This window comes from Hippocampus comes, unplaced genomic scaffold, assembly GCF_001891065.2.
Source record: "Hippocampus comes isolate QL1 unplaced genomic scaffold, H_comes_QL1_v1.1 scaffold132, whole genome shotgun sequence".
Taxonomy (NCBI): Eukaryota; Metazoa; Chordata; class Actinopteri; order Syngnathiformes; family Syngnathidae; genus Hippocampus; species Hippocampus comes.
In genome coordinates this window covers 2,928,465-2,941,959 of record NW_017805467.1, presented here as the reverse complement: position 1 = coordinate 2,941,959, position 13,495 = coordinate 2,928,465, and the positions used below count along the sequence as shown (strand labels likewise).

General features: G+C 40.4%; 2 protein-coding genes and 1 long non-coding RNA gene across 5 annotated transcripts in view; 2 read left to right on the top strand and 1 right to left on the bottom strand.

Moving 5' to 3' along the window:
* Positions 1 to 660: 660 nt before the first annotated feature.
* uba52 (ubiquitin A-52 residue ribosomal protein fusion product 1) lies at positions 661 to 2,053 on the top strand. The gene is made up of 5 exons (XM_019875311.1): positions 661 to 761; positions 1,220 to 1,331; positions 1,487 to 1,573; positions 1,672 to 1,774; positions 1,899 to 2,053. Exons 2-5 carry the CDS (start codon positions 1,229 to 1,231, stop codon positions 1,990 to 1,992), a joined length of 387 nt encoding a protein of 128 aa, XP_019730870.1. The 5' UTR covers positions 661 to 761; positions 1,220 to 1,228; the 3' UTR covers positions 1,993 to 2,053.
* A 418-nt stretch (positions 2,054 to 2,471) lies between these two features.
* The window catches only part of homer3b (homer scaffold protein 3b), a 38,881-nt gene continuing 27,857 nt past the window's right edge, over positions 2,472 to 13,495 (bottom strand). For all 3 annotated transcript variants that reach the window (XM_019875309.1, XM_019875307.1, XM_019875310.1), the window contains 3 exons: positions 11,546 to 11,659; positions 8,707 to 8,787; positions 2,472 to 5,024 (listed from right to left, as the gene is read on the bottom strand). In XM_019875309.1, coding sequence (XP_019730868.1) covers positions 4,839 to 5,024; positions 8,707 to 8,787; positions 11,546 to 11,659 — 381 coding nt within the window. In that variant the 3' untranslated portion in view covers positions 2,472 to 4,838. The remainder of the gene's footprint in view (positions 5,025 to 8,706; positions 8,788 to 11,545; positions 11,660 to 13,495) is intronic.
* LOC109519041 (uncharacterized) lies at positions 7,363 to 11,754 on the top strand. Its single transcript, XR_002168869.1, has 3 exons — positions 7,363 to 8,078; positions 9,463 to 9,464; positions 11,741 to 11,754. It is a non-coding gene; the product is annotated as an uncharacterized LOC109519041 (long non-coding RNA).

Sequence of the window (13,495 nt, the reverse complement as noted above, 5' to 3'; positions counted from 1 at the left end):
CACACGCACGCACGCACACACACACACACACACACACACACACACACACACACACACACACACACACACACACGCACACACACACACGCACACAGTCACACACAGTCACACACACGCACACACACGCACACCATGATGAGAAACAACCTGAAACTGAAACTGAGGCATGCGATGAACTTTTGCAGCCTGTTAACTATCGTAGCTCACACGTACCGTTTTAAAGTGCTTCCCTGGGACATCCTAGATTCCTATTCTTTGCCCGTGCCCTCGGTGAATTGTACACGAAGCAAACTCTGAATGAGAATGACGATAAAAGATAGAGCGCAACAGCTCTGATCACAAGCTGCAATTGCAGACTGCTGAGCGCTCACAACTTTCGGTGACGTAATCACGCGCCACCGTAAAATCAAGATTTACCTGCTTTATTTTATTTTTTAAATATTTTTTTGGGTGAAAATAAGACTGATAGGATGATTACTGTGCAGCGTAAATTAACACAAAAAATATATTACTAACATGTACAAAGACACACAAATGGTTGGTTGTTTTTTTTCTCCTCGACACTCCTCGGATCTACTTGGGACCTGTCTTAGATCTACCGGTAGATCAGGATCGACGTAATGGGCACCCCTGCGTCTACATCACTGACATTTACTGGAATTTTTACAAACGAATTTTAATAGGGCATGTGGCAAAGGAAGTGACGTACTCCCGTGACAGCTTCTTCCGGTCTCTTTTCGTTGAGGCTCAGCTAGCGGCTGGTAGGTACACATTTTGTCCAGCTTTTACTTCTCCTGTTAAGTTGTCGAAATACACATTATTCGTCCAAAAACCACATCTTGTTCGTTTTATCACGCCGTGACCGTAGTCTGGATCGTGACAAAATAAAATCTACATCACTAAAGACTTGTCGTTGGAACAGTTTTCACGCTAGCAGTCAGCATGTGGCGAGGCCCCTGCTCTCATTTAGCACAACGAGCTTTGGCCCGACGTTAGCTTTAGCTGACTATGCTACAAACTTCAAGTCGGTCCACGCCGTCTTTGTCATAAAGCTTTCGACTGTGTCATAAAAAACGCGGACTAACGATGACAAAGATACGTGTTTGGATCGCCAACCGCGTGTGTTAGTTTAAGCTGCCGCAGCCGAGAGGTTGGAGGTTCAAGCTGCTCCGCTCCAAACTCGGCGCTAAACTCCCTTCTCACTTGTGACACTCCTCAGCCTGCCAACATGCAGATCTTCGTGAAGACATTGACGGGCAAGACCATCACCCTCGAGGTCGAGCCAAGCGACACCATCGAAAATGTCAAGGCAAAGATCCAAGACAAAGAAGGTGAGCACCTATCGGTGAAGAAATATTCAGCAGAGACTTTTAAATCCTACTAACTCAGAAAACAATCGCCTGATACTGATAAAACGTTTTCCACAAACGTGATTTGTGTATTCATTTTCCCCCTGTATGTGTTCTAATGAATTAAATGTGTGTAGGAATCCCCCCTGATCAGCAGCGTCTGATCTTCGCTGGCAAACAGTTGGAGGATGGACGCACTCTGTCTGATTACAACATTCAGAAAGGTAACACTTTGTAGACCCAATACCTGAGGAACGATCCATCTGCCTCACGCAAAAGCTGTGTTTTTGATTGCAATTTATTTCTAACTGTCCTCCAATAGAATCCACTCTTCATCTGGTGCTCCGTCTGCGTGGCGGCATCATTGAGCCTTCCCTCAGACAACTGGCTCAGAAGTACAACTGTGACAAGATGATCTGCCGCAAGTAAGTTGTGAAAAATCCCTTTTCACCCCTGCAATCATTTCCCATTGCTTAATTTAACTTGGGTTCGATTTAACAAGCTCGATTCCACGCAAATACATCTGACTCTTGCTGTGTTGTTTCTCAGGTGCTATGCCCGTTTGCACCCACGTGCTGTCAACTGCCGTAAGAAGAAGTGTGGACACACCAACAACCTTCGCCCCAAGAAGAAGCTGAAGTAGACATTTTTACTGTGTCAGCTGTGCACGTCACATTGTGTTAAATAAATTTAAGAAAACTCCACTGGTTGCTGTAATTCATTAGTGAATCTCTTCAATTAATCTCATGGTTTCTTAGATGGCAATAAGTTGTCTGAAAATAATCCTAGAGCGATATTAACCTTGACAAAAGGTTTGAAAGATGTCAGATATCTGATTTTCATTTGCTAACTGGATGATTTGGGCAGCTTTGGAAAGCTGTAACAGTCTGTCATTCAGGTTCAAAGCCATTTAACGACGTCAGTGCTATGAAGCCTTTACTGACTGCTCACCTTCAGTCACTAACGTAGATGAAAATATCTCATGACGTGTTGGCTGACGTCACTGGAAGACACCGATCTGCCTTTCGTATAAAACTAGTCTTTTGCATATGTACAAAATGCACATTGTAACTAACAGACAGCAGCTCTGTGTTAGAGTATCAACAAATCAGGGATAGAAAGTTAAATTCAGTATGCCCATTTTAATACTGTAAATGCAAATGACAGTGGGAAATGACATGTCAAAGGATACATTTTAATTGAAGAGTTCAAATATAAGCAATTCAAACTCACATACCAACATATTCAAATTGTCATGAGAAATGAGCATTGTGACCCTAATAGGCCACATTTCCCTATGTGTTTTTATTTTTTAAATCTACCAACACTTAGTAACATAACGAGTTGTACGTACAGATAAAGCTCAAATAAACTGAATAATGCAGTTACAAGAGAATAGTGTCCTTTATTATGATGGCATGTTAATCCTAGTTTAGGTAGTAACACTTGGTTTTGTATTGTTTGACAACAGATGTTTCAGATGTCTTACTGCAGTCTGTAAAAAGCAAAAAATTACTGTAGCATTTCTCATTTCTGGCCTTGCTACCAGTTTGTTGCAACAGCATGAATTCACTGGAGTAAAATATGAGGTGGAATCAACCTTGGGTGTATAGGAGCAAATTAACCTATGATATTAAATACTCGTGACAATGTGCAGAAGAATTCTGATGATGGTACTTATTTCATGTCAGCAGTCAAAAACAACCCTAATGCAGTATTCTGAACGTATAATACTTTGTTGTAATGCTTTAAAGAAGGTCACAAGTATAAATAATTGGTCCAAAAATCAATATATTTTTTTTTTTGCTTTTTATATAATTCTGAGATGAGGGTCAAATGTAGGAAAAACTTGCCTGTTTGAAGTAGTAAAGCCAGAAAGGCTTTTTGTGCTCTAAATTGTTTGGACAATGTGTGGTACTCAGGATGAGAAGCCATTCTGGTTTTTTTTGTTGTTTTTACTCATGAAAAAAATGCTGCAATAGACATCTTTTGTAATTATGCCAAAAACATGCATTGCTAAGATGAACAAAGCATTAAGATTTATTTTACCCCAAAATAATGAAAAACTAGTTACAAACACCAGAAACATTATTGCTAATATTCAAGAAGGCTTGCAAGTGGCAACTGAGGTCGGATGTAGCTGACCAGGCTAAAATCATAGTGGAACTTGTTCATGAGGCAGACGGCCATGAGATGTTACGAGTGATTATTCTGACCATTTGAGATAATGAAAGTTGAGCCCAAGTAATCAACTCCTCATCCATTAAACAGGTTAATTAATAATGCAATGTGGTGAAATTTTAGATTTTGACAACCCTGTTTCAATCACATGTAAAGCAAGTTAAATGCACCGTGAGCGGTGCCTATAGCCTGCACCTATTTGTACCCAAATTACATTAAAATGAGGAGATACAAAAATTATGCAATTTTACAAAGTTGAGAGGCAAGTCAGTCAAGTACCCATTTCGTAAACTACTGCAGCTGTGCTTGTTCTATCGATCAGTCACATGTGCACATATCCACAATTCATGAAGTTTCACATTACTTCATACTGCTGAGATCATGCAGTGTTCTAGGCTGAAAGGCTTTTATGCCCAAATCTTGTGAGGAGCGTGGGAAATAGTGTTAATGCACCACTGATGCGGAACTAGATCATTGCAATACTGATATTCTTACACAAAAGCAAACTTGGCACAAGCATTAATGATGTAAAACTGAGATTGGCATTGGGGTGCGAGACAGTGGAGAGTGGGGTAAAGCCGCCGTCTTTGTGCTTCAATTTTGCCGCATCGCTCTTGCTGCGAGTAACGCCATCGATCAACATGAATAATAGAGAAAATGGAGAGAAGAGCAGTTGAAACAAAGCGAGTGAATAATGCACATTGGTGTTCCACAGACAGATCAGGGTGCTCAGTGTGGGTCTGGCTGCTGGGAGTCCAGACCAGACTGCTGATGGTGAACTGTGGCTGACTTGAAATCAGGCCTTTTTATCTCCATTTGTCCCTTCCCTGACCTGCAGTGCAGTGCAGTGCAAACCGGGTGCATTTGCCACAGTCTAGGAGAATGACACCGGCAGTAATTCAGAAATCATGACTAAATGATGTCTTACAAACACAAATATGAACATCGTTGTCCAAGAAACCAAATATTGTGATAAGCCCAGAATGTCCTTAAAAAACAATCCCATGTTGTTGCTATAAATGTCTGGTTTGGCAAAAAGAACTGAATGATGACACTATAAGCAGTGGTTTGTTTTCTTCTTACGGTGCTTGTTTGTGGCCACTGTAAATTTGTCTGCCATGTTCCTATTGTAATATGAAGCATTTCATTGCTTCATTGTGCGCATTGTACCGATGAGAGGTTTCTTATGCACGCAATGATCTCACCAAGATCTACTGTAAACTGCAGTGTCTGACAAATACAAATGAGATCAGAGTAGTGGAGGAAATGTGCTTTGACTGCGGAGCTGCACACTGCCTGCAGTTGGGACTATTTATCAACAAGGTTTGCCAGACTTTGTCTCAAGTCGTTCAGGTCGCAAATTTTGACATCGAGGGCCTCGAGGAAATGCCGGACCTCCACCTCGGCTTTCTCCTGTTCTTCCCTGCTGGAGGACAGCGTCTTTTCGGTGCTCTTGATTTGACCCTCCAGCTCGGTGTTTCGTCTCTCAAGTTCCTGCAAAGAAATGGTCAAACTTTAATCGTAAATTCTTTCAATTTTTTGTTTGTGATTATCGAAATGGGCTGCACTACTCTCCTCTCTGAGCAGGATTATTCTGCTCAATACACCACTGCCATGGAAACAGGAGTTCAGAACATTCAGAGAGCTTCTTCCATCCACTTTCTATAATTGTTGTCTTCATTAGGTTCATGGGTGAGCTGTATACCGGGTAACTTCCATCTGGTTGCCAATTACAGGGCACATACACTTCACACATTTGAGTCCCGCACGTGTGAGACAGACATGGTACCCACTAAAACACTGTCCTGCCCAGAGATTCACCCATTTTGTTCAAATAAATAAATAAATACAATCAATGAAGTGGAAATGAAGCAATGAATTTGTTGATCGTCCCCATGATCAAATGTCCAGCCCTCATTGCAGAAGTATACCACCAGATTATATTGACATTTTGGCACATAGACAAGACATGCTTCAGCATAAGCAACTTCAGGAGCTGCTTTGAACTCAGTATTTCCCATCTTGCAATGGGCTGCGGTAAAGTTTTACTCAAGGTGTTCCAGGCTATTTGCTCTCTTCGTCTGGTAATAATGCAGATTTAAATTGGCAATTGAGGTCTTTATGGAAAAGCTCTGCGTGGTGAATTATCAATGAACAGTTTATGAAATAGGCACAAAGACAGCAAGGTCAAGCATGAATATACATGCATCAAAACTGACAACGGGGCTAAAAATGATAGAATACCTAATCAAGGCGATGCATTGACCATATTTCCTACTTTGAGTTGGGAAAGCACCTAATTTATTTTGTCCTTGAAGTGCAAAGCCTTCCAAGGAAACTGAACAAATGGCATCACTGAACAGAGAAACTGCATTTTTTTCATTCGTTTGATGTATGACTAGTTAGTTGTTTTATTTTTGTGGAGCAACTTAATGCAAACATGACTCAGTGGATCCATCCGTTTTCTCCATCACTTGTCCTTATTACGGTCATGAGTAACTGGAGTCTATCCTAGAAGTAACCCTGGACTGTCAACCATTCACGCTCACACTGTCGGGCAAGTCTTCAATGAACCTAACACGCAGAGTTTGGACAATGCGTGAGGAAGCTAGTCTACCAGGGGGAAAAAAAACGCATAACCACAGCAAAAACATGCTAACTCCACGCAACAATGCCAAATACAGGTCCAAATCCCCATCTCCTGACAATGGGTACTGTTCAGAAATTCACTCTGACCCCCTTATATCACTCTGAGTGTGTGAGTTTGGAGAGGCACAGTGTGCGCTCCTCCCATTAATTTGCAAACACATCATGCATAAACCAGAAACTCATGCTCGAACTGTTTCCCGTGTACTTGCTGATGCACCATGTCACCAGTTGGAATGCAGAGAGCGCGCTCCGGCACACTGTTTTTTTGTGTACGCTGAATAACTGAACGGCACACACAACAACGACTGTGAATGTCCGAACGGTCGGCGTGAACCAGCAGGCAATCAGAGCATATTTCCAAACGCGCCCCTGAAGCAGACAGGTCACCTTGTCAGCCAATAAGACTGTCCCTGTCAAATGGTTCAACCTATTGTGGTAGGTGTAGAGCAGGGGTCGGCAATACAAAATGTTGAAAGAGCCATATCGGACCAAAAAACAAATATGTCTGGAGCTGCAAAAAATTAAAAGCCTTATATAAGCCTTACGATGAAGGCAAAACTTGCTGTATGTATCTATTAGCTATATTAGCCTACTATCAAAATGACTAAATTGGCTACAAATACACATTGAGCCTTCATGATTAAATTTTTTTTCCCCCCTGCAGTGCATCTGGAGAGCAGGGGTGCACAACCTTTTTTGACCAAAGATCTACTTTTCGATCAACCAACCTCCCGAGATTGACCCGTTATCGCACACACGGGCATACGCACGCACTTACACACGCGTGCCATCATGAGCAACAACCATCACGTCTGCGAAGATGAACGAGGCATGGGACGCACTTTTGCAGCGTGTTAACTATCGTAGCTCACGTGTAAAATGCTTCTCTCAGCCCTCTAGATTCCCATTCTTTGCCAGTACCCTCGGTGAATTGTACATGAAATGCTGTTTTTTTTGACAACAGCCACTTGCCTGGCATCCCGCTCTGCTAATAGAAACGTGTCACAGGCTATGTCGCAAATCCTCAAAAACAGAAATGTTGAAATTTAATATTTATTCTACACATTTTCACAGCACTGGAAAACTTTAAGAATGTTTGTGTCATGTTTGTCCTTCTCCAGAAACCATATTAAAACACAAAAATAAAATTACCTCCCCCATCTTTTTCCATTTTCAAACATTTTTGAAAAAGCTCCAGTGAGCCACTAGGACAGCGCTAAAGAGCCGCATGCGGCTCTGGAGCCACGGGTTGCTGACCCCCAGTGTAGTGGAACGTATTTTCCATATGTGTTAAAACCTGTTTCTCAAACTTTGGATGGGTCAACTTATTTTTAGTAAGGTCACCGGTAAAATATTTTACATGTATTGATCCCCCCCCCCCATTTTTTGCATTCTAAATTACAATAATTTTCAACCATCAACTGTTACAGAATAGTTTAGAATGTTTTTAAACAACCTTCCCAATGATAAGAGTATTTTTTTTTCAAAAATAAAAACATCGCTTTCGTTAAAATTCACCGTTCCAATTTGTCATGCAGAGCAGTGTTTCACAGCAGGAATGTCCGACAGAGAGGACACCTCGGGGACCACCTAGGTCACGCTGCAGAATCTATGTCTCCCGGTTGGTCTGAGACGGCCTCGGGATCCCTCGGAAGAGCTAGCCCAAGTGGCTGGGGAAAGAGAAATCCGAGCTTCTCTGCTTAGGCTGCTTCCCACGCAACCTGATCCCGGATAAGCGGAAGAACATGGATAGATGGAAGGAAGGCTATTAAGTTGAGTCTGCTTCATATTCTTCTGTTGCATATTGCAATTCCCCTTTGTCCCAGCAGAGATCACCACTGTTCAGCAAATGCAGAATGCCAAGAAAGACTTCCGAGGTAAGTTTGCTTTCCTGTCAGTGTTTTTTTTTGGTTTTAATTTTGCAAACACTTATGTTAGGTGAAAGAGTCTAAATTTGCCCACAGGTATGACGTGTGGCATAAGTTACTTGTGTTTTGTTTTTCGGAGATGGCTCTGTCCCTATGCCATGTGGGATTTACTGTAGTTTTTTTGTTTAGTTCCTTTTTTTTTAAGGTGTTTTTTTCTTTTTTACTGCCCCATGGATATGACAATCCAGTGAAGCATCGTGTTGATGGCAAAGCTGATTGAAGCACAATTACAACATAGCGTTGCTTTAACTACTCCATTTCCCCACAGGATTGCCTTCTAATCAGATGCCTAATGAGGAGATGGAGTGAGACTGGCAGTCTGTTAATGCACCTTCACTGCAGCAAAGTGTGTGCATCGTAAAAGTAAAATAAATAAAAAAAGAAAGAAAGAAAGAAAGAAAGAAAGAAAGAAAGAAAGACCAAGCTTCTTTTGTTGTTGTTGTTGTTTTTTGGTCAAAACACTGAGCAAATGACATCACTTAATCTGTAGTTGGAAATGTGCTACTCCTCATTTTCCGGCAATACAACACAAGCTGTTCCCCCGTTTATTTGCAATGTGACGCAGCCTGGCAAAAGAAGTGAGAAAACAAACAACTTACCTGGAGTCTCTGTATGGCCTCTTCTCTTTCCCTCTCTAGCTCCCCCACGTCAGTTTTCTTGCTCCGTAGACTGTGTATCTCCTGTAAACGGTTATACAAGAATGTCACATGGGATGCACCGTCACTGTTAATATTACCACAGACCGTCACTGTCTTTTTGTTCTTTTGCTTATAAAACAGATCATTTATCACACACTACGGCACTTTAAAGTTAGGCTCAATGGGATTATGCATCTTGCTTATCTAATTTGACAGACATTGAAAAGCAACAACTTCAAGGGAATATTTCACTGTGATTTCACTGTCAGCGGTTGCCTATGTGAGGGCACAAGTGGTCCACTTCCATTTCTTTCCTCACTTGAGAAGTGTAGTACAGCTACTGATTGGCAACACATTTGTACTGCTGTAAAACATACAGCAGAATTTCCAGGGAAGTGTGATGTGAATTGGCGATATCAATGAAAATGCTCTGTACACCAGCGACATTTCAGTTATCATGTCTGCTAATTCTTTTTTTAAAAATAGTTTCTTTAAAAACTCTTTGCCACCTTTCTTGCTGTGAGTACATTTTACAGAGCATTACCTACGCTGAAAAGAGGGAAATAAATAATATGCATCAAGCATTAAAAGCTGTGCCGTACCAGTCACATGCAGTGAGGTCCACGGCTGGTGAGGCACTGCTCCTCTGTCGTCGGATGAAAAAACATGAACCCAAAATAGAAGATTCGCCTATTCAAGTTTGACCTTCAATGAAAGATGTGTTTCAAAGAAGGTCCAGCTTGAATTTGTTTTGAAAGCTTTTAATCATGTTTCAATCGGTTACACACTATGATAGCAAAAAACAAACAAAGGAATATTTAACATAAACTCAAGTCAATTTTCGTTGTCTTTAAAAAAGGCATTTGGTCTTCCCTTTATTTTCAATATGTTATAAATGCCCCGATGATAAATTTACCTGCCAGCAATATGCTGGCAGCCGCATGCTCATTTCTGGTCTCCAACATGCACTTTGAGTTGCTTTTCTGGCAGTAAGAGAATACATACTGTATGTCACACACATTCTTCAAAGGGATTGTGTGTAAAAATGTGTTGACTCTTTTCAGTGTTCAGTATTTCCAAAACCCACTATAAATTTCAATAATCAGGAAAAAAAAAGTTGTATCACACCAACATATTTTTTTTTATGTAACTAGATGAAGTAATCATTAATTATATTCGATATGGCGCGCCTCCCCTACAGGAAGCTGCCATGTTTCGCTGTCATCTTTCTGCTATGGATACCCAAAGGAGAAAAACATAACAAACATAGCTCCTCAACATCATGACTACAACATGTCATTTGGGATGACATTTTGCTTGCACCTCTACTGAAGAAATTGGTGGTAAGTTTTGCAAAGTATGGTCTCTCCAAGGCACCGTAGTGCGGTGCTTCAAAATACATGCGCTTCGAGTTTTGGTTGTTGCATTCTATTAGTTCTCTACTGAATGACCCCGATTTCTATACACTGTACCTTTAAATACGTTGGACTGTTGAATGCCAACATGCAGCAGTAGTGTGATCAAGCATGTTTATTGACAACAGAAAGAAACAACAACCTCTCTTTGTGTGAGTGCTTGCGGCAACTGCCGGCAATGAATGGGTGCTTGGTAATTGGAGGCACGTAACCTACAATGCTGAAGTTCACTTCCTGCCCATGTATTTGAACAGGAAATGCCCGTGTTCAGCATCGATAATTATTGAATTGAAAAAGCAAATCAATGTAAAGCACACAGTCCAATTTCACACAAACTTGTACTTCCAATTTACTCTCATAACATTACTGTTCACCTTATTTTTAATCACAATAGAGTATAATCTACAAACAATACTACTGATTTATGACCTTGTTAAATGCAACCAGTGTGGAACAAGCTTGCTCGTCACCCAATAATTTGCTTTTGTTCAACTTCCATTTGAATTTAGGTCGTTTGGACGTATCGCATTCATCATCTGTCTTGTCACTCTCTCAACTATGACGATTCCGTTCAGTGAGGCGGCATTATATCAGTCAAGGCAGACGTAAGCCATTTCAGAAGTATCTGTTGGCGTAGTCTGAGTGTGTGCACATTATTTGTGTCTCCTTGTTGCTCCAAACACAATTTAAGTTCTGCTGCCGCGAGGAGGGAGAGCACCTTGCACGAGGACACGTGCCTGTTTGTGGCCCTTTCCTGTCACTCTGACCGCTATACGCCCACCGAAAAAAAATAATTAGTGAAAATTACTGTTACTGTTCCATTTGACAAGATATTTATGGATCTGAATTATTTGGTCACTTTGTGAGCTAAAAAAATAAATAAATAAAAAATCAGAAGATGCTCCAAGCATCTGAAAATCACGTGCTTGGCCCTGATTTCCAATCATGTGATTGGATTGGGACATCCTTGTACATGCACATGGTTTTCATCGTCATCATAACAGTAACTAACTGTGACGTGGTCCCTGATGAAAATTAATTTGACACTCCTAATCATAATCAGAAAAGAATACAGTAGTCAGAAATTGGTGAGATATTGCCTGCATGTTGTTACTCTTCTCATTATTCTGATCAAGTCCATCACATTATCTAAGCAAGGTCTTGAAACATGCAGATGCAGCTAAATTATCTCCAGTATCATCTTTCTTGTTGTCGTGTTTAGTAACTCGCTATCTCGCAGACCTCCTGAGTTTCACTTCAGCAATACATCAACATCTCAAAAAATTATATCTGCTTGGAACGTTCACAATTCAAGTCAAATTTGAATAACGAACGCATATGGATCTGCATGCTACACAGTGGGAGGTTTGTGTCTAATAAATTACCTGGTCTTTGGCACTAAGCAAGGCTTCCAGCTCCTCCAGTGAGCGGCTAAGCTCCTCCTTATCAGTGTGAGCAGCAGCAGCAGGATGGCCAAGCTGTGCCTCCAATTCTGACACCTATAACACAATGCTCTGATAATTAATAGAACAACACATTTCATTGCTGGGACATTGTACAAAATGGCAAGGGTCCACAAGCTACTGTATATATTGCTGGCGTATTATTTACTGATTACTTGCTCTTTTCACAAGTTGTCACAGAGCGTCAAGTCGACCCGAGGGTTAAAAGTAGTTTCAATTTTGCAGCATTTTTCATCAACCTTATGCACTTCAGTAAAATAAGTCACCTAATTACTTTGTAGGTGGGTGAGATCTTTTTTCCCCCCCAAACATGGCTCAGTTTAACCTTTTAAGCTGCTGTGTCATATGTCAGCAATATAAAAATAAACACAGAACAACTCGAATAACACTTTATATATGAATTTTCCTTTTGTTAACATGGAAGTCTTGAGTAAATCTGATTACAAATGCGAAGGTGATGGTGAAAAGAACGTCATCCAATCTGTGATTGTTTTGTTATGGTGATTATCCAATGAGGGGCTTTGAGAAGGTTAAGCAGCCTTAATGATCGGTATCATTCACAAATCCCACACGACTGCTCTCCTCTGGGAGAACAGCGGGTCACTCAATGGGTTCTACAACAATTTAAAAAATCACACACAGAAACTTAAAAAGATGATTATTAAGGTCACCAGCAGCCTGCCCACACACTTGCAGATACAGATCGTCTTCATCCAAAAGTAATTTTAATGGCTGAGAAAATCAAATGGTCACTTCTACAACATTCCTAGAACACACGATGGCCCATCACTGGTGAGATATTTTTAGAACATGTCCGCAGGCTACTGATATGGTCCTTGGGGGCTATCTGGTACCAGCGGACACCACACTGGTGACCTCTGATGTACATCATACTCCACATTGATACGATATATGAATTATGCAAATTCTCTTGATCCGTTTTGCCCCTCGTTGTCTGGACTGGCAGTAGTCACAGCAGTGAAACATCAGATGTGACACTGAGAACACTTATGTAAGCTGTTTTCCTTTTCTGACCCACTTTATTCTTTTTTTACATTCAAATAAATGAATAATATTTATTTTAGGCAGCGGTCAACATAAACAAGACAACCAAAGCATAATGTTTAAACTTAATTATGACTTAGCCTGAAAAAGTGAGAAGAAGAGAAATATTTTAATCCCTATTCTCATTATTATTAAGACAAACATTGTTAAATTTAGGGTATTTGGGTTATGTAGCTGCTTCTTGTAAGATTTACTCCTATTTTATAAACATCCATTCTCAAAAGACAAAAAAAGGTGAGCTATGATTATATTATTAAACAACTACCTTAAGTCAACTTCATGGTTCACAGTGCTTTACAGTTTTCCGTCACAGCTCAGTGCCTCCAAAGCTTTCACACCAATCGGAGCATTCAATTTCCATCTGAATGAAGTTTATTAATAATAAAAAAAGTGCCACATGACTATAATTTGAAAAAACAGTATCGAGTACTTGTTTACTTAGGGTTCAAATTAGCTTTAAATAACCATTCAATAAGCTCCCCGTTGTAAGCACTAATATATTGGCTTCTCCATAACCTTTATTACTTTCTCAGTATTACATTATGATTATGATCCCTCCCCCTCACCCCCTGCATGTTTCTGTGTCTAAATACATTCAAATATGACAAAGAAAGACAAATAACATAAACTTGATCGGCCATGTTTAACAAGAGCCGAATCTTGGCCTACAATTTACACTGTCTTCATCAATTCGGAGTTATGACAAAATCAATATGGAATTTCAAGTTCTGTTTTAATTAAAAAGATTGATCATTGCAGCCAAAACATTTGGTATTATGAAACAGTCAATCGAAGATATTGATAATG